This window comes from Mirounga angustirostris, unplaced genomic scaffold (assembly GCF_029215605.1).
Source record: "Mirounga angustirostris isolate CCGP_5_RB_7025 unplaced genomic scaffold, mMirAng1.0.hap1 SCAF_8, whole genome shotgun sequence".
NCBI lineage: Eukaryota > Metazoa > Chordata > Mammalia > Carnivora > Phocidae > Mirounga > Mirounga angustirostris.
Genome location: NW_026991716.1, coordinates 95,752,057 through 95,776,454, shown reverse-complemented (window position 1 = coordinate 95,776,454; position 24,398 = coordinate 95,752,057). Strand labels below are relative to the sequence as shown.

General features: G+C 40.4%; 1 protein-coding gene and 1 long non-coding RNA gene across 2 annotated transcripts in view; one reads left to right on the top strand and one right to left on the bottom strand.

The window, feature by feature from the left end:
* The window catches only part of LOC135365599 (uncharacterized), a 56,125-nt gene extending 34,152 nt beyond the window's left edge, over nt 1-21,973 (top strand). The window contains exon 3 of the long non-coding RNA XR_010413733.1: nt 21,693-21,973. This is a non-coding gene — a long non-coding RNA (uncharacterized LOC135365599). The remainder of the gene's footprint in view (nt 1-21,692) is intronic.
* AMD1 (adenosylmethionine decarboxylase 1) lies at nt 1,913-24,254 on the bottom strand. The gene is made up of 9 exons (XM_045865319.3): nt 23,801-24,254; nt 7,954-8,040; nt 6,974-7,100; nt 6,301-6,403; nt 5,202-5,244; nt 4,955-5,099; nt 4,752-4,844; nt 4,517-4,672; nt 1,913-4,122 (listed from the first exon to the last, which is right to left on the bottom strand). The coding sequence occupies exons 1-9, from the start codon at nt 23,908-23,910 to the stop codon at nt 3,982-3,984; spliced, it is 1,005 nt and encodes a 334-aa protein (XP_045721275.1). The 5' UTR covers nt 23,911-24,254; the 3' UTR covers nt 1,913-3,981.
* Nucleotides 24,255-24,398: the final 144 nt, after the last annotated feature.

Genomic DNA, 24,398 nt, shown 5'->3' with positions numbered 1-24,398 from the left:
AGTCATTCAATGGAGAAAGTACAAATGGTGCCAAAGTAACGGCACAATCACACGGGTAAAAACAAACTTCAGACCCTCACACCACACCTAGAAATCTAAGGTGGATGACAGATGTGAAAGCCAAAAATTACAAAGCTTTCAAAAGAAAACAGTACCACCACCACAATGTGAGGTTAAGTAAATTTACGGACAGAAAAAGATCCATTGAGAATGTTAGTAAATCAAGACTTGAGATTAACAAGTTCTACTCATCAAGTCATATTAGGAAAATGAAAATACTAGATAGAAAACATTTGCGAAACACTGAACAAGGAACTTGTATGCAAAATAAAGAGGCAACCTAACTTAAATGTATCTTTCAAAGAACTAATGGTGAATACTAATGGTGGATAAAGACAGAACATGTTCAGTACTGAGAAACAGATTAACACAAGATACTACCACACATCCAGAAGCCACAAAAACACTTGTATGCAAGTATTCATAGCAGCTTTATTCATGTTTTCAAAAAATCAGAAACCAATAAACAGAGTGGATAAATTATAGTATATTCATGCACAATGGTTCCTACTTGGCAAAAGGAATACATGGCTCAACCTCTCAAAAACTTTATCATCAAATGAAAAGCACTTTATGAGTATATACCTCATGATTAAATTAGTATAAAGTTCCAGTGGGGCAGGGTCCCCAGTGGGACCCTATGCTGTGGTGACAAAAATTGGCGAAGTAGTTAGCTTGGGGGTGGAAGTAGATTGCGGAGTTGCCTAATTAGGGTTAAATGAACCTTTTGTCCCAATATGGCTGTGGGCTAAAAGTGTGTTCACTTTTGAGAACTATAGTTAAGATTTGCATTTTATAAATCTTCCCTAAAAAGATGTGTAGTAGGTATGTACCAGAGCAGAACGGAGGATAGTTTAAGGTAGAATATGAAGATTCAATGTACTATTTAACTTTGTGTATTTGAAGATTCTCCAAGTAAAATGTCTAATTACAAATCTCATCTATTTTCTGGGGTCCTAGCTAATCCCTGCAGAAAGCTGTTACAAAGTCTCTCAAGGTAGAAGGGATGGAATCCAAAGAACAGTTTCCATTTTAATAGGAATAAAAGAGGAGGAAGTAAACATCAAGTTTGAAGATGGGGAGTCAGGAATTGGTGAGTTATTTGGCTAGGAAAATGAACCACACCTGCAACTTGTGTGTCTGAATCTCCATCACTTAACCTGTTCCTGTAGAAGAACCTGGTGTTGATGGTATTATGTTGTCAACATTTTACTTTTCTAGGATCCATCCTTTTTTCACTCATGTCTTAGAAAAAAATATTCTTTAATAATGCTTTTTCTGAGAAAGGTATGAATATACATTCTTATAAGATTCCAATTTTCAGATTACTGTAGACATGAGACTGAAGAACTGAAATTTTGTCAAATAAATGATCATGAGACATGTACCTAACATGGCAAAAATGATCAAGGTTATAACTCTGTTCTATTAAGAGAAATAACAGTGAATGAAATAAAGGATGTTTACAACTTGTTCCTCCCCACACCACCAGTATGAGCCTATTCCACAATAAAGGCTGGAACATTTTACCTTCAAACTTTGACTTAAATCCAAACTCACAAACGCACTTTTTCTTACTACTTACCTTTCCTACTCTTTGATATCCAGGATACATATATAACCCAGCTATTTCTCTTAAGCTTCAGTTATGAAGCCACTAACAAAAATGCTTAAATCTGAGTATAAATTATTCTCCCAGGAGCTTAAAGATGTCTTCATGATTATTCTCCCAAATGTTAGGAAATAACCAAATATAAATTTCCTCAAATCACAAAAATTTGTATACATTTTTTAAATAGTACACATGAACAAATACTAGACATCAACAGAAAACTTTCTGAATGTCACTGGACAATGAATTAAGCAAACTTTTATTGAAGCTTAAATTGTGGTACAGAAATACATTTCAACTGATTTAAGTCCAACACCATGAAGAGAGAAATAATGGCACCAAAATTTTCCCTCCTCTATCATACACACTAGGATTAATTTCAATTACTATTGAATCTATAGTTTTAATTTACTAGGCTTTATTCCATACAAATTTGTGTTTTTCAATATTAGATAGAAATCTTTATCTATTAGGAAAAAAAAAATCAGACCTCAAGCCAACAAATGTCATCAAATCTACTGGGACACTGTTCAAGAACAAAATCCACTTTGAGCATTGGTCCTCAGAATAGTACCGAAACATTAGGTACTGTGTGCTAATTACAGAATCAAACTGATCCACTGACTGAAAGTTTCTTCAATGAAACTTTGAATCAACATGCTTAAAATAAAAGTCAAAATTTGTGTTCCAACCACTTGATTTCAAACCAAGTAGATTTTATGTTTAGAAACACTAAAAAAAGTGTTTCATTTATAAATACGGAAGGAACAAAAACATCACTGCATCAATCCAGAAAGAATCAAAACAATTTTGTGAGGACAAGAATATAAAAAATTTAGTCAACTCTGCTGTTTTCTCAGCTGCTTAATCTCATATTTGCAAATATAGCTAAAAGATGCCAACTCCTCAAAGCCTGTATTTCTAGTCATTTCCCACTGACCAGTTTGGAATTTTGTCTTATGGACAGCATTCTGCTTCATTGTGTATGTCTGAATAACTTGAACAGTTCTCATTCTGGGAAGTTTCACTTGATGCTATGAAATCATAGTGAAAGGAACACCAGGAAGAGAAACAGTTCAAGTCAGAACACTATCATAATGCATTACAAAGTCAAAGAACTTTAAGTCACAAGATGACAAAGACAAGACTCCATTTTCAACCAAAGTTTACTGTGTATTATGAATGAAAATGATTGGAGATAGCTGCTAAAGTAAAAGTTAAGGTGAATCATCTGAGCTGACTTATTAAATCCTGTAAATACCTTTATCTTAATTTCCTTGCTAATAAACTTAAGTGATAAAAATTTTTATATAACTACTTAGCAAATTACTAAAGGCATGGTACTCAGTGAGAAGCTAATCTCATTTAATGGGAAAACAGAATGGCATAGTTTCCGCAACAGTTCTGCCAGTATACCCTAATATAAATGTGTCTTCCTTGCTAATCAACAACAGGTTTATTTTTGTCACTATCTCCCAAAAGAGCCCATGTCAATATAAAAGGAGGCCAAACTCCCTTGACCTTAAAAAGAAAATTAAGCCCAGGGTCCACTCTCCCTTGCCCCTCCCGGGTATAAGATTAGTATAAACCCACAGTGTAACAGTGTATTGCTTTATTGAGGGGGGGTTGGGAGGCAAGACACCATGGTGAGGAACAAAATCAATTAAAGGAAGTACAGTTACAGGAAGCAATAATGTTAAAAAAGTAATACACAAAATGGATAACTGCAATCATTTTCTTAAGAGGACTTGACTCGTGGAAGATAAACTTTAATTGCTGTTGCAAAAAACATCTGTATGAAGTAGAAACTGGTTTCAGTAATATTAGTAGAGAATATGTTCTAGAAAGTGGAGGTAACTGGATGTAAGATCCTGGCAGCAATTTAATAGAACAGTCCCAGATGATTAGGCTGAGGCCAACACCTAATGAGGACGAAAGCCTTGTCTGTGGGGAATTTTGGATGATACCTGGAGAAATATTACACTGTGTGTAAACCAAATTGAATTGTTTTCACAAGTGTTGTAAAGTTTCATATAGTAAAAGGTTTTTTCTACATGCACTTCAATTTCACAGCAAGAGTGGCATAGGATACCTAAACACAGAAGAGAGCATTCATGCAAGATATCTAACTCCTTGATATAATAATGCATACAATTCAAAATGATTACACTATCATTACATCTAGGGCTTTCTGCAGCTACAAGGTGGTGGTTATGGAAAGCATGGCCCCCGATATCAATATCTAAAAAGCAGCCACCACCTCCTTCTATGTGTGTTCTCTTTTTGCGTTTTTTCTTCATTTTTATTAATCAACTCTGCTGTTGTTGCTGCTTCTTAGCAAAACTGGTAAAAACAAAATTGTAATCATTGAACATAGCGCTCTGGCAATCAAGACGTTTAAAGCCTTCAATCTTCTGGGGTGAAGAAAGCACTGTGCGACATTTAGAACTCTGGGGAAAAAATTTAAATAAAGCATTAGTGTTTCAAATCTGAAAAAGTATTTTCAAACAAAACAGTCACTTAAAAGTATTTAAGACTACTGTCTGAAGAAACTGTGGCATTTGAATATTTTAGCTGTCTCACAGGTAGATGGAGTAAGACATCCTATGTTGTCCCCCCAGCTGCCCATCTGTCCACAGGGAAAACAGGACAGAAAGAACCCATCATTTGGGGTAGATACAAAGCAATGACCAAGTCTAATCAAAGATATAAAGCATCTCCTCTACCAGTAACCTTAACAGTAGTACTTCTAGATATCTGATACTTGCCATCTTAGAATACATTTTATGACATGACTATCCTTATTTCCTGTAAGATTTTATTGTCAATAATAAAACAAATTACCTGATTTACAAACAGGGTGGTCACAAATTTTCCTGGCTTGAAGACTTCCACAACTTTCCTGATCAGGTCATCATAGGAGGTCTGACTTAAGTTTGTTTCAAAGCTAACATAAGAAAATTCTGGTTCTGGAGTGATGTGAATAGTCCAATAAGTTCCCTTAAAGAAACAGGTTTATGTCAGTAATGGAATGGGTACACTTAAATATTTAGTAATTGTTAAGCAAAATATCACTTACATCCGATTTCATTCCATTCATCGAATACCCACAAGGATTGAAAAGTGTGGCATCAATGACAGAACCTGGTATCAGGTCACGAATTCCACTCTCCTGGGAAAAGAAAAGACTGAATTACCTAACAAATTTGGAAAATAACCTGAGAATGAGTTAAAATATTTAGTTCCCAAGAATAATCCAGAATCATTCTTGAAACCGCTTACACGAGTGACATCCTTTGCAGTAACACCATCTTTCATGTAGAACTGGTCCATAACTGCTGGGTCAAGCTCACTCATCAGAATTTCCAGGGTTTGATCTGGCTGACTGATTACCCGAGTCTCTGGGAAATCCAAAGTATACAAGTACCTATATAAAAGTAAAAAGTAGTTTCTAAAAATGACAAATGGCAATTTAAAATAAATCCTATAAAGACCAAAAAAAAAATCCATAAAACTGTGTCCAACATACCAACAGTCAGAATTCATACGTCCCATACAATATGCTGCTCCATCTGTTGAGGGAGGAGAGAATGTAAAGTAAATTTAATACCTCCATTTGGTAGCTTTGCCCCCACCCTTCTAATGGTTAGGGTGTTAGTGCTTGCCTCCTATCAGAAATGTTATTGGTGAAGGGAAGTGAGTTCACAAGTAGGCAGGATGCCCTCCGTCATCCCTTAAATATTTTACTAAAAATATTTTATTGTCATTTAGAGATATACTTCAACTAGTGAGTTACTCTGAGTGCTGAGAAAACCATGGTTCACTCTCCCCTAAAACTCCATTAAGGAATGGAATTTGATCACCCATTTATCTACATTCCCAAGTCAGTACAAGTCATTTTATGTAATACATTCTTTCCATATTTTTGTTCCGAAGCCTCACTCAACACAGTAAATTAACTGGGAGATATTTACACTAAATTATACTCAGCACTGCTACAGCCTGGTATAATTTCATATTAGTAGATAAGAATAGGATAAAAAATCGGACTTTGTCAAATCACGCCTGGAGTGTTTTTGTGCCGTTAGTAAAATCATCCTAGGTTTTCAGCCACATCTACGATATAAGGGTGTTAGATTAGATAACTTTTAGTTCCCTGACCTTGAAACTCAGAAAGGAAGGTCTATAAATAAAAGCTTAGTAAATGGAAGAAAATCTTGCCAATTTGTTTGAAGTGACATTATGATCTCACTGTGTTTATCATTTTTAAGCCAGCTCAATTCCTGAATAGAAGAATGCCAGGCCAGAGTTTCATAACATGGACCAAGATCTTAGCATGGGTATATGAAAGACCATGCATTTTTCTGGATGAGGGAACAACCACTAAGTTAGATATAAAGTAGATCTCTTCCTCTAGCAAGTGATCAATTCATTTTCTTTTCCCATCTTTTCAACAGCATTGACCTGATGTGCATGCACACTCTAAAATTTGTCATCAACTTTACTGATATTTTTATCTTAACTATATAATGCATCATATTTGCATTCAAATGCTTTCACATATATAAAAAGATCTCTGAAAGGACAGACCCTCTAAGGAAATGGGTTTCAACTCTATTTAAACTTACTTGGGAAAATTGCATTAAGAAACTCTATTTCTTCCTGGAAATTCCGGTGTGGGTACCCTTGGTGAGAAGGCTTCATGAAATTCTTACGAGAATAAAAGAAGCTCTGAAAAAGACAGGTAACTTTATACGTAGGATTCTATCACTTTTCATAGTCAACTATTTTCTGGATATGTATATCAAAATCAAATCTATAAATATTTTCTCCAATGCAATTTAACATGTTTTCTCTTTAATGTTTAAAATATAAGCGGTCTTTTGCTGGCCAATAAAAAAATGAAGGCCACTGTATCAGAGCAAGATTCCAGACCAATATGCACGAGATAGTGTTACACAGAGCAACTTTAAGTTGTGGAGAAGAATCTCAAGAAAGTCTTAAAAATGCAGATCACTACTGTGAGTTTCTGGAAACTAAAAAATAACCATTCTACTCATGATGGGTCACAACTGTAGAAACAAGGTACGTTATTTCTGGAGCAGTAATTTCAGATCTGAGCTTTTAAATAGGCATGGAACCAACAATCTGAGAACATGCGTACATTCAGTTTCAAGAGTCAGTGATTACCCACCACAACTAAGCAGTAAATACACAAATTTATTTACTAGGCATATGCATAACACAGAGCCCTAATAAACATTAGGCTGGAAAAAAAGGATTAAATGTTTGATTACTTACTTGAATCGAATCAAACCCACTGTAATCCCTAGCAAGTTTCAACAGGGGAACCAGTGCTTTCAGCAAGAGGGTGGTACCACATGTCTTCAAAATGAAACGTCTCTTGGAGACAAACATGCTACTCTCACTGCATTTGAAAAAAGTCACAAGGTTATAATGATGTTTCTGTATTACTGAGATGCAATTATCTATTACTGGATTATTTACAATGTAAAATTTGGCTATTAACCCTCTTCTACTACTAAACTTTCCTCCTCACCTCACCTATCTTAGGATATTATTTACTGAAGTCATACGTTACTTCAGCTTGTACCAACCACTCTCACGTGTATTTCTGTAAACATCTCATTACTTCTTTTACTAGAAAATTAAGTCCATAAGGAAAGGAATTTATTTTTAGTCACCATTATATTCCTAGGGCCTGGCACATAAGCATTCAATAAACATCTGTATATGCCAAACATAAGCTTAGTAAAAACCAGGCACCTTATGCACCTTGTTCAATCCAGTAACCACAAGGTCTCTTATAATACATAAGAAACTAATGTTTTTATTGGGGGCACCTGGGTGGCTCATTCGGTTAAGCACCTGCCTTCTGCTCAGGTCATGATCTCAGGGTCCTGGGATCGAGCCATGTGTCCGGCTCCCTGCTTGGCAGGGAGTCTGCTTCTCCCTCTCCCCCCACCCCTGTTTGTGCTCTCTCAAATAAATAAAATTTAAAAATAAAGAAAAAAAGGAAAAGAAACTAATGTTTTTATTGGATAAATTAGCTTTGTACCTATAAACATGTTGAATGGCTTTCTTCTCCTATATACTGCAAAGGGACATCTAAAGTAAACATTTTATTTTATATCATTATTTCTCAAAATAAGGAAAAAATGATTATAGTACTAAGATCCAGAGGAACAATTCGCTATTCCCATGTAAAGTATGATTCAGACTAAAATCAAGTAGCTAACAATTGTTTCTGCAGCACTTACCTGAGTACATAAGCTTCCTGCTTGTCAGTTTTTGTCACACTTATGATTGAACATTGCACATCCTTCAGAAGTATGTCCCACTCAGATCTATTATTCAACAACAAAAAAGATGATTAAGTCCTAACAGTACTTGCCTACTTGGATAAAAATTATAAAGCTTTTACACTTTGGTGTTCTAACACAAATTACACCATGTATTTTGTATTTGCTGTTACATTCTTGTTCCAGTTTCTGGGTAACATTTAGTTTTATTTCAAAAGCCTATCTATATTGACATATCCACCAAGTAACAGAGAGCAAACTGGAAAACTGGAAATAAGCTATTTGCAATTTACTAAGAAAAAACAAATGATGAAATGAATAAGCCATGCACAGAGATAATTAAAAGGCCCATAAACCAAAGAAAATCATTACCTTTCACCGACAAGCAAGTGAAGAAATTAAGTCAAAACGAGATGTTTGCCTATCAAATTTTTTTTTTAAAGATTTTATTCACTTACTTGACAGAGAAAGAGCACAAGCAGGGAGAGCTACAGAGGGAGAGGGAGATGCAGGCTCCCCCACTGAGCAGAAAGCCTGACATAGGGCTTGATCCCAGGACTCGGATCATGACCTAAGCCAAAGGCAGGCGCTTAACTGACTGAGCCACCCAGGAATCCCACTGCCTATCATATTCTTAGATTTTAAATCTTACTAGAGGAATTACAATTTAAAAAGCATCATTTCCTTCACCGATTAGATTGGCAAAAAGATTTAAAGCCCCGACTGTTAGTAAGCTGGAAACTCTCATGCTGTTTAGATATTATTTTCTATCCAATTTGCAGCTAATCGTAATACCTAGTGGTGTCTAAAGTCTAGAAGCATCAAAAACTTGAAACATGGCTTTTGTTGGCAATTCAACCGTCAGTAAGATTTTGGGGGAACATTATGCAACTCTTTAACAGGAAAAAACCCGCACATTTCAACAAAGCAAGAAGTCTGTAGTACAGGCAATAGACAGCAAAATGGAAGTCAAATGGACATAACGTAAGAAATTGGTTTTGGGGCGCCTGGGTGGCTCAGTCGTTAAGCGTCTGCCTTCGGCTCAGGTCATGATCCCAGGGTGCTGGGATCGAGCCCCACACCAGGCTCCCTGTTCAGCGGGAAGCCTGCTTCTCCCTCTCCCACTCCCCCTGCTTGTGTTCCCTCTCACTGTGTCTGTCTCTCTCAAATAAAAAGAATCTTTAATAAAAAATAGAAATTGGTTTTAATTTTATCTGATTGAGACTAAGAAGTACTTCCTCTTTAGTGTGCCCACTACAAACAGAAATACTTAAAACAATTCCATAGGACAAGCTTATAATTACCAGATTAAAGGCTAGAAATGTTTTTAAGGCTCTTAATGTTTGACAGATCATTCTTGTAAACCCAAGAAAATGGCATATTATAGTTAGTTTTCTTATCCAATTAAGACTCTGTAAAAAAAAAAAAAAAATCCTCAACAGCACAGCCAGCACAAAAATAGGTATGTTTTATTCTTCTGTATTAAAAATCAAGCACAGGGGCACCTGGCTGGCTCAGCCAGTAGAGCACTGAACACTCAATCTCAGGGTTGTGAATTCAAGTCCCATGTTGAGTATAGAGAGAACTTAAATAAAATCTTAAAAACAAAAACCCACAAGCATAGTACCAGTCAATCCTGCTAGCATTTTGTGCCTGTTTCATCATTTTCCAAAAGAAATTATGACCAATCACAGAAGGCAGTAATTCCTATGTGGGGTAAATTAAATTGAACAGTACTGAGACCTACCTGAAAAAACCTAAATGAGTTAGGCTTGCTAATGATTTTAAGATTTTTATCTTAGAAAGAGAGAGAGTGTGTGCATGCGCCGAGAACGGGGGGGGGGGGGGGCGGGGGGGAGGTCAGAGGGAGAAGCAGACTCCCTGCTGAGTAGGGAGGCTGATGTGGGACTCCATCCAGGATCATGACCTGAGTGAAAGGCAGTCGCTTAACCAACCGAGCCACCCAGGTGCCCTTAGGCTTTGCTAATGATTATAGAGCCTATTTGCCTATAACTTTACCAAGGAGTTTTTTAAAAATTTACTTTTATTTTTGGGGCACCTGGGTGGGTGGCTCAGTAGGTTAAGTGTCTGCCTTTGGCACAGGTCATGATTCCAGGGTCCTGGGATTGAGCCCCACATTGGACTCCCTGCTCAGCACGGAGCCTGCTTCTTTCTCCCTCTCCAGCTCGCTCCCCCTGCTAATAAATAAATAAAATCTTAAAAAGATTTAGAGAGGGGGAGTGGGAGGAGAAGGAGAGAAAGAGAATGAATCTCAAGCAGACTCTCTGCTGAGTGTGGAGCCCGACACAGGGCTCGATCTCACAACCCTGAGGCTCATGAACTAAGCCAAAAAAACAAAAGTCAGATGCTTATCCGACTGAACCACCCAGGCGCCCCTGCCAAGCAATTTTTTTAAAAAGCTAACAATTAGCTTTCTTTTAAAAAGGTGCCAACAACTGTTTATATAAAGAAAAAATACGTATTAGACTACGCCGTATCTTGGCAGTTTGTTTCAAAATTTTTAAATGGTACAATTTGTTGTTTAGGAAGAAAAAGTTATAATTAAGACCCAGTTCTGAGCAACACAAACTGATCATTTTAATCCTCTTATTGTAGGTGGTCATGCAATAGCTTGGGCTTTTGTATTTCTAAGGCTCAAAGTTCACTATGTATGAACATTTCAGAACCCACTGTAGCTCAATTCCACAAATAATATGCTTTAATGCAAAAAGGAGTAATGGGGCTCTAAAAGAAGCTATTGCTGGGGTGCCTGGGTGGCTCAGTTGGTTAAGCGACTACCTTCGTTTCAGGTCATGATCCTGGAGTCCCAGAATCGAGTCCCACATCGGGCTCCCTGCTTAGCAGAGAGTCAGCTTCTCCCCGACCCCCCCTCCCCGCCGCCACTTGTGCTCTCAAATAAATTTACGTACTTGATGGAAGAATTCAAGCACTGTATACGTAGGTAAATAATAAAAATACCCACTATAAGAGGCATTAAGTAAAATTCTGCAGCACAGGGGTCTCTCTTTAGAGCTTATCTAATAATTCAGATCCTACCTAATGACTCCCCACTAGAATTCAGCACTCTTGCAAATATTCTCTTCCACCCACTGGACACACTACCTCCTCAGTTATATTCACTATTCATACAGACTCCGTCACCCCCAGTTTTATTGAGATAATTGACATATCACTGTAAGTTTAAGCATAACGGTTTGGACTTACACATCTGTTAAATGATTACCACAGAAAGTTTAGTTAGGATCTCACATACACAATAAAAAAAAGAGCAAAAAAAAGAAAACAAACCTTTCCACTATGAGAAATCTTGGGATTTATTCTCTTAATTTTCATGTATCATACAGCAGTGTTAAGAGTATATTAAGACTTTTAATCATGCTCTGTGACTTTTTCTTTCTTGTCGAATTTTGTTTCTCTCTGGATTTAAAAGCTGTCTTGCTTTTTTCATCTGCTTTGGTTTTCTTTTTTATTTTAAAGATTTTATTTATTTATTTGTCAGAGAGAGAGGGAGGGAAAGACAGAGAGCAAGCACAAGCAGGGGGAACGGCAGGCAAAGGGAGAAGCAGACTCCCCACATAGCAAGGAGCCTGATGGGGGACTCGATCCCAGTACCCTGGGATCATGACCTGAGCCGAAGGCAGCCGCTTAACTGACTGAACCACTCAAGCGTTTTTTGTTTTTGTTTTTTAAGATTTTGACACAGAGAGAGAGAGCACTAGCAGGGGGAGGGCAGGCAGAGCAAGAAGTAGGCTCCCTGCTGAGCAGAGCCAGATGCGGGACTCGATCCCAGAACCCTGGGATCATGACCTGAGCCGAAAGCAGACGCTTAACGACCGAGCCACCCAGGCGTCCCTGCTTTGGTTTTTTATGCATTAATTTATCTTCAAATGTTCCCCCAACTGTTTCCTTTCAACATTTCTTTTGAGTGATTCTTGGCCAAGATTAGGGTACTAAGACTTAGCCTAAGTCAGAAAGTCTATACACATGGATGGGGCTTGTTTACTGTGGGCCTCTATACAGGCACTGTGGGGGGTTTCACTGGGGAACTCCCTCCCTATCAGTATGTTTTTTTTTTAAACTTCTTTCCTGGGCAGGTCAGATTATCCAAATATTCCATTCTCTTGCCTGGAGAACATGAAGATTTCTGGTAGGCAAAAGGTAAAGGGCTAAGGATCTCACTCATTGTAAGCCTTTATTCTTTATTTTCAGTATAGTTACTCTACCCCAACAGTACCTGGTCCCCTCATTTCAGAGAGATCCTTTTTTACTCCCAGATAGTAATTATCTAATCTTCAGATTACCTGGCATCCCTCTTTTCATCTGACTCAAATTTTATAATATAAAGACAATGAATCAGAAGAGCAGCTGAAATAAATAAAACACACACTGACAAATATATAGGTAACTAGCTCTATCCCCATTTCCTGTATTTCAGTCACACGGGACTTTTCCACCAACCATTTTCTCCCTAGAAATGGGGCACCATAAATTTATTCACCCAAATCAAGCCACATGAGAGTGAAAGAGAGCATTATAATTATGCTGGACAACACATGTAAACTTTGTTCTGAGTGCTGCTGGAATGGATTTCACCCTACCCTGTCCTCGGCACCTTCTTCTACCTCAAGTCACCTCACTATTCCCACCAGATCAAAGATCTTTTCATGAAAAGGTTTTAATACTCAGAAAGCGTACCAAAGCATTTTATTTGTGTGGCTATTTTGGTATTCATGCAAATCCCACTAGACATTCCATATAGTTAGGGAGTTTGTGTTTTATTGTTTTTATCTCCGGTGCCTAGCCCAGTTCGTAAGAGGTCCTCAATTATTTGTTGAATCTGGCAAGAATTATCCTGATTAAATCTTATGGACATTTGGGAAAATAACAGCCTTAAAATTTTTTTTAAAAAGATTTTATCTGACTGAGAGAGATGGAACGAACACAAGCAGGGGGAGTGGGTGAGGGAGAAGCAGACTTCCTGCCAAGCAGGGAGCCCCATGTGGGGCTTGATCCCAGGACCCTGGGACCAGGATCTGAGCCAAAGGCAGATGCTTAATGACTGAGCCATCCAGGTGCCCCAAAATTTGTTTTTTATTTTTAAATGTAATCTCTATGCCCAAGTGGGGCTCGAACCTACACCCAAGATCAAAAGTTGCATGCTCTACCAACTGAGCCAGCCAGGTTCCCCATATAGCCTTAAAATTTTCAAATCTAAAACTGTTACATGCTCCTTTACTTTTTGGGACCCGTGGGACATTTGCTGCCCCCAATTTTTTTTCTGTGTTCAGAATGGATAATTCCTAACTGATCTATCTTCAGGTCCACTTACTCTGTCATCTCCAATCTACTAGAGCCCACCCAAGCAACTTTTTATTCCAGTAGTTATTTTCTGGTTGTATTTTTAAGTTCCATCTTCTATTTCTCCAAGATTTTGTCTTTTCCTTTTAAGTGTTCACTTTTCTTACAGAATGGTTATGACAGCTGTCTGTAAAGCTTGATCTGCGTCACCTTGAGGTTGTCTTTTTCCTTTGAGGGATGCTGAAAATTTCCTATTCGTAAGTTAAGCAATTTATGATTGCATCCTGAACATTTTGGTCATGTTATATAATTTTAAATCTTGTTTAAATCCTATGGAGCATGTTGATTTTTGAAATTGTTTTAGCAGGCAATTAAAATGGTTAAGTTCAGGGGCGCCTGGGTGGCTCAGTCGTTAAGTGTCTGCCTTGGGCTAAAGTCATGATCCCAGGGTCCTGGGATCAAGCCCCGCATCGGGCTCCCCGCTCCATGGGAAGCCTGCTTCTCCCTCTCCCACTCCCCCTGCTTGTGTTCCCTCTCTCGCTGTGTCTCTGTCAAATAAATAAAATCTTAAAAAAAAAAAAAAAGGTTAAGTTCAGTCTTCAAGTTTTTATCCAGCTTCTTTGGGTTATGTTATGGCTTCAGTTTAGTTATGAAAGCCCTTGCCACGGTATTCAAATTTGTCCTGCCTTCATGTCGCCCAGTCGCCAGACTGGGACTGGGCGGTGATCTATCAGTTTTCAAAGCCTTTGATATACTGTTTATGATCAGATCTATACAGTAGCAGCTCAGGGGTATTTATATAAACCTTTATGGGATCACTTTCTTCACCTCTCTCCTTCCCATAATCTTGCTGACAACTTCTGGTTTGGGGAGGGGGCCCAATTCTTGGGTCCTCTGGCTAAAAAGCCAAGGCTTTAAGTTTGTCCAACTGCAGCAGGCTGCCTGTGACTACCTGTCTCTCTGTGGCCAAATGAGTAGACGACAAAAAGGGAAAAGAGCAATAGGAATATCCACAATGCTCTTCACTCTTGGGACCACATTCCTCAGGTCAAAAAGGGGTCTCCCTCCTGCACCTAGAGTGTTAGGCATCTGTCTGGCCACCACAACTGTTACAAAACTGCTTACGCTGTGGGCAGAACACACACACAAAAAGCAAAGCAATACAAAAACAGAACAGGGATTTTCCCTACTCTCTCTGACTCAAAGAAGCCGGCTCCCTTTCCTTCTCTGCAGCCCAGAAAAAGACCTCTCTTGGAAGTCTTTTTGCCTGCACCTAGTGTGCAGTTACCAACTTCTGGCAGCTTTTCAGACCACCCCAAGGGATAACCAAAGGGAAAGAAAAAAAAAAAAAAAACAAAACGGAATCACAGTTGTTTCAGTGGTATTTTGAGTTATGGTTTCTTTCTTCAATTCACCTGCTAACATTTAGTTTTCAAAGTCCTCAGCTGTTCCATGCATTCTGCCCAAGGTTTTTAGTAAACACACGAGACAGTAGTGTGCTTATTCCATCTTGAGAGAAACCAAAATGCTCTTGCACTCATTCACCATTAGTTAATGAATTTTGCAACCGAACTCTTCCTCCCCTAAAAGAAACCCTCTAGTATTTTTTCAAAGTCATTGTATGAAAGAATGCCTTTATTTAAAACACCTTACAACATAGCTAAATGATGGGGCGTGTGGGTGGCTCAGGGTCCTGGGATTGAGCCCCGCATCGGGCTCCCTGCTCCGCGGGAAGCCTGCTTCTCCCTCTCCCACTCCCCTGCTTGTGTTCCCTCTCTCGCTGTCAAATAAATAAAAATAAAATCTTAAAAAAAAAAAAAACCCAACAACTCCACATAGCTAAATGATCAACCAAAACGACAACCTTAGGAGAGCCAACAGGCTCAAAAAAAGAATAAATCAAGGAGCAAGATGTGAGAGAAAACTAAAAAAGCCAATACAATGCTATATATGTATATAAAGAGAAAGGTGAAAAATCAACACCAAAAACAGCTGAGAATTTCAGCAAGTTATTTTATCATATTTCTTCCAGGAAAATAAGCCTCCTTTTGTAAATAAAGCTTTACTGGATCCTAGTCACACCCAGATCATGGTAAGTATCCCCCCAAAATAGGATACTCTTTACTAGTAACAGTACATGGATTGAGTATTAGGTCACCATGCCAGAAAGCAAAACATTAATGGTATATTATATTTGAAGTTTTTTTTTTTTATTTTTTTTTAAAGAATCTGTGGTTTACTAAAAACAGAACAAGTTGGAGCATCTACAACGGAAAAGACACAAGTTAAGATGACAGACTTCTAGGTCATCTGATTCAACAAAACCCAAAATGGACAACTGACTACATTTTTAAATGTAGTCTGTAAAAAGAAATGCCATAGGTCAAATGACCTTCAACAAAGGTGCCAAGACTACAAAATTGGGGGGGAAAAGCCATCAAACAGTGCTGGGAAAGTGTCCACACAAAAGAATGAAGTTGGATCCTCACCTTACACCATCTACAAAAATTCATTAATAATAAAGACCAAAATTAAGACCTAAACTACAAGTCCTAGAAAACATAGGGGTAAGCTTCAGGACACTGGATCTGGCAATGCTTTCTTAGATATGACACAAAAAGCACAGCCAACAAAGGTAAAAGACAAATGGAACTACATCAAATCTTAACTTTTGCACATCATAGGAAAGTACTCAACAGGAGAAAATACTTGCAAATCATATAGGTGATAAAAGGTAAATATCCAGATTATATAAGGAACTTCCCCAAGGGCAAAAACAAATAACCCAACAGGGCACCTGGCTGGCTCAGTCAGTGGAGTGTGGGACTCTTCAAATGGGGTTGTGAGTTCTAGTCCCACATTGGGTACAGAGAACACTTAAAAAGAAAACTAAATAAATTAGCCCAATTAAAAAACTGACAAAAGGATCTGTACAGACAATTCTCCAAAAAGATACACAAACTGCGAACAAGCATATGCAAAGATGCTCAACATCACTAATAAGAGAAATGCCAATCAAAACCATGAAATAACACCTCCCATCCATTAGCATGTCTACTGTAAAAAAAAAAAAAAAAAAGAGAACAAGAAGTTTTGGCAAAGATGTGGTGAAATTTTAACATCTGTGCATCATTGGTGTAATGGTACAGCCATTACAGAAAACAGTATGGAAGTTCCTTAAAACCCTAAAGACAGAATTACCATATGACCAATCCAGTAATCCCACCTCTGGGTATATATCCAAAAGAATTCAAAACAAGGTCTGGAAGGAGGTATTTGCACACCCATGTTTGTTGTTGTTCACAACTGTCAGGAGATGGAAGCAACTTAAATGTCCATCAAAGGATTACTAGATAAATAAAATGTAATATATACATACAACATGGATGAATCTTGAGGACCTTATGCTATGTGAAATAAGGCAGTTATGGAAGGACAAATACTGTATGATTCCATTAAGAGGTACTCACACTCCTATGAAGTGTCTAAAGTAGCCAAAATCCTAAAGGAAGATGTTTGTCAAGGACTCCAGGAAGAGGAAAGGGGAAATGAATGGGTATAGTTTCAGTTTTGTAAGATGAAAAAGTTCTAGAGATCAACAATGTGACTCTACTTACAATACTACCCACTTAAAATAAGTCACAATTTTACAAATAAATGTCTGAGAGAACAGAATGCTGCTGGCAGGTGGAAGAAACCGTCAGAGCAGAGTTACCACTCTCATCGCCCGATGACTTGGATCCTAACCTCAGACCCAGTAGGTCAGACATGCAGCAAATGGTGCCTAGAAATCTGCATTTAAAAGGCCTCCATGCGAATAAAAACTGGGTTCAGGGTTACCTAGTAATTTACCCAAAAGTCACACTAATCTGTTTTAGAGACTTTCCTCTTACCACACTACATTCAGGCCTCTATACCTTACCCAAGTGTATTAGTCTTTGGGTCAGCACCATCCTAAAATAGGAGACCACTTAAAAAAAAATATATTTATTTATTTGACAGAGACATAGCGAGAGCAGGAACACAAGCAGGGGGAGTGGGAGAGGGAGAAGCAGGATTCCCCAGGAGCAGAGAGCCTGATGTGGGGCTCGATCCCAGGACCCTGAGGATCATGACCCGATCCAAAGGCAGACACTTAACGACTGAGCCACCCAGGCGCCCCAGGAGATCATTCTTTAGCGAAGCCTAGACTGACCAGAAATTCTGGATATCTTCCCTGAATCAGGGCAGTTAGTTCAGATATCCAGAAAAATAAAAGCCTTCCCCTTTTGTTCAAAGAAATCAACTGAAAATACGCTAATTTTAATCACAATGAGTATAATTACTGCTACATTCAGTTATTAGTTTCAATGCATACTTTAGAAAGGGTGCTTTGGGGATAGCAGTTCAAACTTTTCTGAAGAATGTAATGAGAAGCTTAATTCAATACGAAGCTTTTCTACTAAAAACATTTACACTAAAAGGTTTTGGCAATGGGTTGTAAACTTCTTCAATGTAAAATCACTGATACTGCAATACTGTGCAATGATGTGGTTAAGACAGGAGTTCTGGGAAAGTTAATGTTGAGGTGTGATTTACAGTCTTTGCAACTGCCCCAATCCTTTACTAAAAATTAAATTTTAGATTACAAAATTTGAAGGAGAAAAATAGCAGAATATCCCATTAGTCCTAAATGCCTTCAACACGAACACTACAGATTCTAATTTTTATGGTTTCACATTAACTGTGCAAAAATACACCTCTAACCTTCCCATAGTTAATATTTACTCTCTTCATGTCCACTATAATTTCCCATCTGAACCCACCTCATTACTAGGAAAAATAGCTCAGGGTTATAAATTCAAAAGCAAAAATCTTTCTTCTCAGCAAAATTTTATTTTCTAACAGACTTCCTCCCCATAGCTGTCATTTCCTTAACATAAAAGGCTTTTGTTTGGTCCTGCAATCCCAAGACCTTTTAATACATGATCACTGATTTCTGTTCAGATCCTTTTGAAATCTGAAAAACTGCTGGAGAAACTGCAGGTTAAACCTAATATACCACCCCTTTTACACTTCAAATTCAAGTAATGTGTGAATTAAGTCTGTTTTAGAACATTATCATCTATTCCTTTTTTCATATGGATACACTGGACTGCAGCTTTTCTTCAACATATTGTTAACCAGTATTCTTCAATCTGAGCCACACAAGATTTTCCATTTTTAAAATTTATTTTTAGTTTTTAGTGCCCAATGTGGGCTCGATCTCACAACCCAAGAACAAAAAGGGGTGTCTGGGTGGCTTGGTCGGTTAAGCGACTGACTCCTAGTCGATTTCAGCTCAGGTCATGATCTCAGGGTTGTGAGATCTGGCTTGCATCAGGCTCCATGCCAGGCATGAAGCCTGCTTAATATTCTCTTTCTCCCCCCAGGGCTCCTGGGTGGTTCAGTGAGTTAAAGTGTCTGACTTCCGCTCAGGTTGCGGTCTCAGAGTCCTGGGAATCAAACTCTGAGTTGGGCTCCGCACTCGGTGGGGAGTCGGCTTGTCCCTCTCCCTCTTACCCAAATAAATAAAATCTTAAAAACAAAAATTCTCCCTCTGTCCCTCCTGCCCCCTCTTGTACTCTCTCAAAACAACAAAAATTATATAATGTACCCTTTGTCTCCCTCAAAAAGTTAGTAAAAAGATTCTCAGTGTTCTGTAATTTGTTCAGATTACAGGTGAGGTAAATTCTTCTAATTGGCCTATAGGAGAGTGGGGAAATGTTTAACAGAGAAGTTCCAGATTGACTTGGGAGTTAAAGCCTGGAAAGATGAGCCAATTTTGCTTCAAGTGCACTGTATTCCCTCATACTGTATTAAAAATAAAATTCCAGATGGAATGCAGATCTAAATATGAAAAGCAAAATGAAATTTAGGAGAAAAAAAAGAACATCTTCATTAATCTAAAATGAGCAAAGATATCTTAAATTGGATGCAAGGCTGCTAACCAGAGGCAGCTGGCTGGCTCAGTTGGTAGAGCATCATGAGACTCTTGATCAAGTTCAAGCCACATGTTGCCTGTATAGGTTACTTAAAAAAAAATTAAAAATTAAAAACAAAAACCTGCTAACCATTAAAGAGAAAATATTGGTAAGCTGGACTACATTAAAACTATGCACTTCTGGGGCGCCTGGGTGGCTCAGTTCGTTAAGCCTCTGCCTTCAGCTCAGGTCACGATCCCTGGGGTCCTGGGATCAAGCCCCACGTCAGGCGCTCTGTTCAGCGGTGAGTCTGCTTCTCCATCTCTGCAGTGCCCCTCCCCCCATGCTTTCTCTCTCTCAAATAAGTAAAATCTTTGTCTTTTTAAAGATTTTATTTATTTGACAGAGAGAGGGAACACAAGCAGGGGGAGTGGGAGAGAGAGAAGCAGGCTTCCCGCGGAGCAGGGAGCCGGATCCCAGGACGCTGGGATCATGACCTGAGCCGCAGGCAGACGCTTAACCGACTGAGCCACCCAGGCACCCCTCAAATAAAATCTTAAAAAACAAACAAAACAAAAAACCCAAAACACAAAACCTATGCACTTGCTTCTAAAGATATCACTAATAGAAAGAAAGGGGAAGCCACTGAGGGTGCAAGATATCTATAATAACACATATTAGAATTCATCCACAATATATAAAGAACTCGTACAAACTGAAAAGGCATTCCAAAATAGGCATTTCACAAAAGATATCCAAATGGTGAATGAAGACATGAAAGGATGCTCAACTCCATTAGTCTGATGGGAAGTACATACTTTTATACACCCACAATAGCTAAAATTAAAAAGATAATACCAAGTGTTGGATGAAGATATGGAGCAACTAGCACCCCCATGTTGGATATATGCACACCTTATGATTTAACAATTCTACTCCTAGATTCACTAAATGACATACTAGTGTTCATAGCAATATATTTGTAATAGCAAACCGTAATCTACTCAAATACCCATTAACAATAGAATGAAAAATTGTGTACACTGACAAAACACTACACAAAATGTCAAACATAAGGCTGACCAAAAGAGGCCTTACATAATGATTCATACTAAATGATTCCATGTTATTTAAAGCTCAAAAACAGGGAAAACTAACCTATAGTGATTAGAAGTTGGGAGGAGACGGTAGGACAGTAACTGGAAAAAAGTACAAGGGGGCATTTTCCCATAACAACTTTATCTTTTTTAATGTCTAACATCTATAGCAAGGCCCTCTTAGGACATTTGTGCCTTTTCACAGTTAATTCTTCCCATGCCCTTAGGTTATTATGTTTTATAACAGTGTAATTTATTTACTTGTTTATTTTAATTCAGTCTGTTAATGTCTTCTATGACTTTAGTTGCATTTTAATGGAATTACTGAGTGGGGGTGTGGAGGCAAGGACTTTCTGGCTTTTAAATTTTAATACATTATTTAATGATAAAAATATAATGATGCAATCTAAAACTCTCTACTCAAATAAAAATACATTGAATTGCTAGGACACCCTTTAACATGTAGTCTTTTAACATGTACACTACAATCTGACAATTTCTTCCCCAGGCTTGTTTGCTTAAAAAAAGGAGAAAAGGGGACGCCTGGGTGGCTCAGTTGGTTAAGTGTCTGCCTTCAGCTCAGGTCATGATCCCAGGGTCCTGGGATCGAGTCCCGCATCGGGCTCCCTGCAGAGCGGGGAGCCTGCTTCTCCCTCTGCCTCTATCTCTCATGAATAAATAAAATCTTTAAAAAAAAAAAAAAAAAAAGGAGAAAAGGAGGGGCGCCTGGGTGTCCCAGTAGGTTAAATGTCTGCCTTCAGCTTAGATCATGATCTTGGGGTCCTGGGATTGAACCCCATGTCCCGCTCCTTGCTCAGCCCGGAGTCTACTTCTCCCTCTGCCCCCCTGCTCAAGCTCTCTCTGGCTTGCTCTCTCTCAAGTAAATAAATAAAATCTGAAAAAAGGGGGGGGATGGTCTTTAAAGGCAAACAAAACAACTCCCCCCAGAAGATGATATAATACTTAGAGTGGTTACTGTGTGTCAGTTTAAGTACTGCACATATATGAACCCACTTAATCCTTACAATGACCCTATGAAGGTAGGTACACTATTTTCATTTTAGAGATGAGGAGATATCAAACAGCTAGCTATTGAATGCTGTCTGAATTCAAATTTAGATATTCCAAGGCAATTTACTTACTTAACCATTTCATTATGAATTACTCTTCTAGATTATAATCCTCCTCTGAAGCCCCTAATACCCAACTCCTCAAAAGACCAGAAGCCAATGATCTCTGGCCAGGCCACTGATTTTAGATGATTTACCTCGCATCTACTATTTTTCACGTATTTTTACCTCCTAGTTAATAACCTAACCTGTGCATCCTTGCTTGACAGGTCACAGAGAAAAGTTCCTACCAAGGTTGTCAATGGACTTCAGCTAAATGGAAGATTTTTCAGTACTTGCTCTACCTGCAACAGCTGAAATGTGATATAAACTCTCAAAACAGTGCTTTAACCAATGTTTAATGTCTATAAAACGTTGTGGCACTAAATCACGAACAAAATTGAATATTCTGTCCTTGAAGGTTTAACTTTTGCCATCATTTTAAGAACCACACCAAGGGAGCAAAACAATTTCAGCAGCCGAAAGTACAAAGGAAAAGTGGTTCTCAGACATTTAAAGAAACCAAACTACCCTTTTATGAGCCTTTCTCCGCCCCCCTTCGACTCAGGGAACTTAACGAGAAAAGCCCAAGCTTAAATTCTGGTATTTTTGCCTAAGAACTTGGGAGGGAGGAAAAACCCTCTTTCCTTTATTAAGAATGTGTGCTTACAAATAAAGCTTCCAAACATTTAAAGAGCCAGAGCAAAACAATTTGTTATCCACCTTATACGACTCACTCACTAGTTCTTCACCGACAGGATTTTCTAACATTATCTACTCACAATGGTTTCATCAGACGCATACCACCACCAGCACCACCACCACCAGCACCACCACCACCACCACCACCACCAGGGAGTTTTCCCCTTTGTGAAATGGAGGAAATACTAAGCTTCCCCTTATTTGTAAGTAACTGCTTCCTATACTATAAAATGTTTAAAGCTCAGCCTGGCACGCAGTAAAAGGCTACGTTAGACATCTTAAGTGTCGCACAAAGCTTGAAAAATGAGACCTGTCACGTTTTAGCTAACACGACGCTTTCCAGCAGGAGAATCCTTTAAGACAGATACACTGCCTTAAAAGTCCCGGCAGCACGTGTCCGCCTGGATTCCCTTCTCCAGTTGCTTTTTGTCAGGGACGGCAGCGAGCGCAGCCTACATTCCTGAAACGCCCATTGGCCCACACCCTGGGGCCAGGCTTCTCTGTCGGGCCCCGGAGCTCATTGGTCGTCGCCTCAATGAGGCAGCCGCGCCGGTTCCTCCGCCGCACCGCCACACTCGCCGCACTTGTGCGCCGAAAGGCAAGGGGCGGCTAGCGGTGTGAGCGCCGCGGAGAAAGGCCCAGCACCTTCGCAACCGCCTGCGCTTTTGCGCTCAGCTTTCCCCAAACCACAAGACCACCTCTCCTTTTCTGCCCGATCAGCCCAGCCCTCTCGCGTGACTGCCCGGGGTGGGAGGCTGGGGCCCCAGATTCCTTTGCAGGCTTAGGCACTAAAGGTATTATGTCCTGGCTCGGACGGGCCTCTAGCCCGTAAATGCAGTCTAACCTTCCAGCACCCCGCACCTCGCCCGGAACCCGCCGACGCGGTAACAGGTTACACTCCCAAGGTCAAGAGTCTCGGGGGCAAGCCTCGGTGGGCTCCGCGGCCGTCTCCCGGGGCCGCCCCGAAAAGGATTTGGTGCAGAGCACGTTAAGGCGGCGGTGGGGCCCAGCCACTGCGACACTGCTCCCGCCCAATCCCCGCCGCCCGGGCGCCACATGCTGCCAGCGCGGACCGCGGGCGGGAGGCCTGCGCGCCAGACCCTCAGTCCGAGACCGGGAGAGCCCCCCTCCTCCCGCAGCATGCGGAGAGAACGAGCCCGGCTTCAGACTCGCTCCCTCCCTCCTCGCTCTCAGAGACGGGCACGCCCAAATTAGCGCCTGACTAAGCCTGTGGAGCCACACCTGCCGGGAGGCAGCCCGCGCGGCCCAAAAACGTCCCCACCCGGGGCCCCGGACCGCCAACTCCGGAGGGGAAAGTCGGACGGCGCGGGCCCACAAACCACCCCGACTGGCGCCGCCCGCCGCCCCGCACGCCGCGCGGGAGACGTTACCTGAGCACGCGGCGCGCCGGCCTCCTCCCCTCCCCCCGGGCAGCGCCCGGCCCAGCAACGGCGGCGGGAGGAGCCGGCTCGCACCCCGCGTGGACGCGGCCGCTCCCCACCCCCAGCACCAGGGCCCCCTCCACGGCCACCGAAACGAGCCCCGCCCGGGGAGCTGCCCCCACCTGAAGGCTGCGGGAACCCGGCCCCCGCCCGTGCCTGATGCTTTCGAAGCGGCGACAGCCCCCAGCACCCACCTGGGGATGGTGCGAAGATCTCCAGATCCTTGGTTTGCGTCGGGCTGCTGCCTGGAGAACCAAACCTCCAGCAGCTTCTCGGTCCCTTCGAAAAAATGTGCAGCTTCCATCACCGTGAGACTAGCGAACAACCAACAACCACAGAAAATCAACTAAATTAAATCTCTTCTCCCGCCGCTGCCGCCGCCGCTGCGGATTGTTCCAGCTGTGTTACTAAAGTTCAGGTTCCTTTTTTTGCTATAATTTTATATTAACTTTTTTTAAAAAAAAGGATTAATAAAATTTTCCCGGCTTTTTTTTGTGTGTGTGTGAGCGAAAGTTGAACGTGAGTCTGTTGGAAATAGAGGCAGATACAGTTCAGTCTCTTGTAGTCCGCTGTTTCCCCGTTAGAGAGAGTAGAGCGAGCGCTAGCTAATGTCGCCGGCCATACTGTGGAAGCGAGGGCGCTGCGTGAGCACCGCATTTATATACCCCATCTACCCCGAAAGGCCAGGAAGTGACGCAGCATCCCGCCCCTGAGGCTCATTGCTGCTGCGGCCTGTCAATCAGCAGCCGCCGAGTTGCGGCTGGCTGGCGGCCCGCCTGCCAGGAGCGCGGG

Excerpts from the sequence above, each read along its gene's own strand:
- AMD1 (XM_045865319.3), bottom strand. The coding sequence starts at position 23,910 with ATGGAAGCTGCACATTTTTTCGAAGGGACCGAGAAGCTGCTGGAGGTT. Across the intron at positions 6,404-6,973 it reads GTGGGTTTGATTCGATTCAA|AGCTTCTTTTATTCTCGTAA; the intron begins GTAAGTAATCAA and ends TGTCTTTTTCAG. Across the intron at positions 5,245-6,300 it reads TCTTAATGCAATTTTCCCAA|ATGGAGCAGCATATTGTATG; the intron begins GTAAGTTTAAAT and ends CTCCCTCAACAG.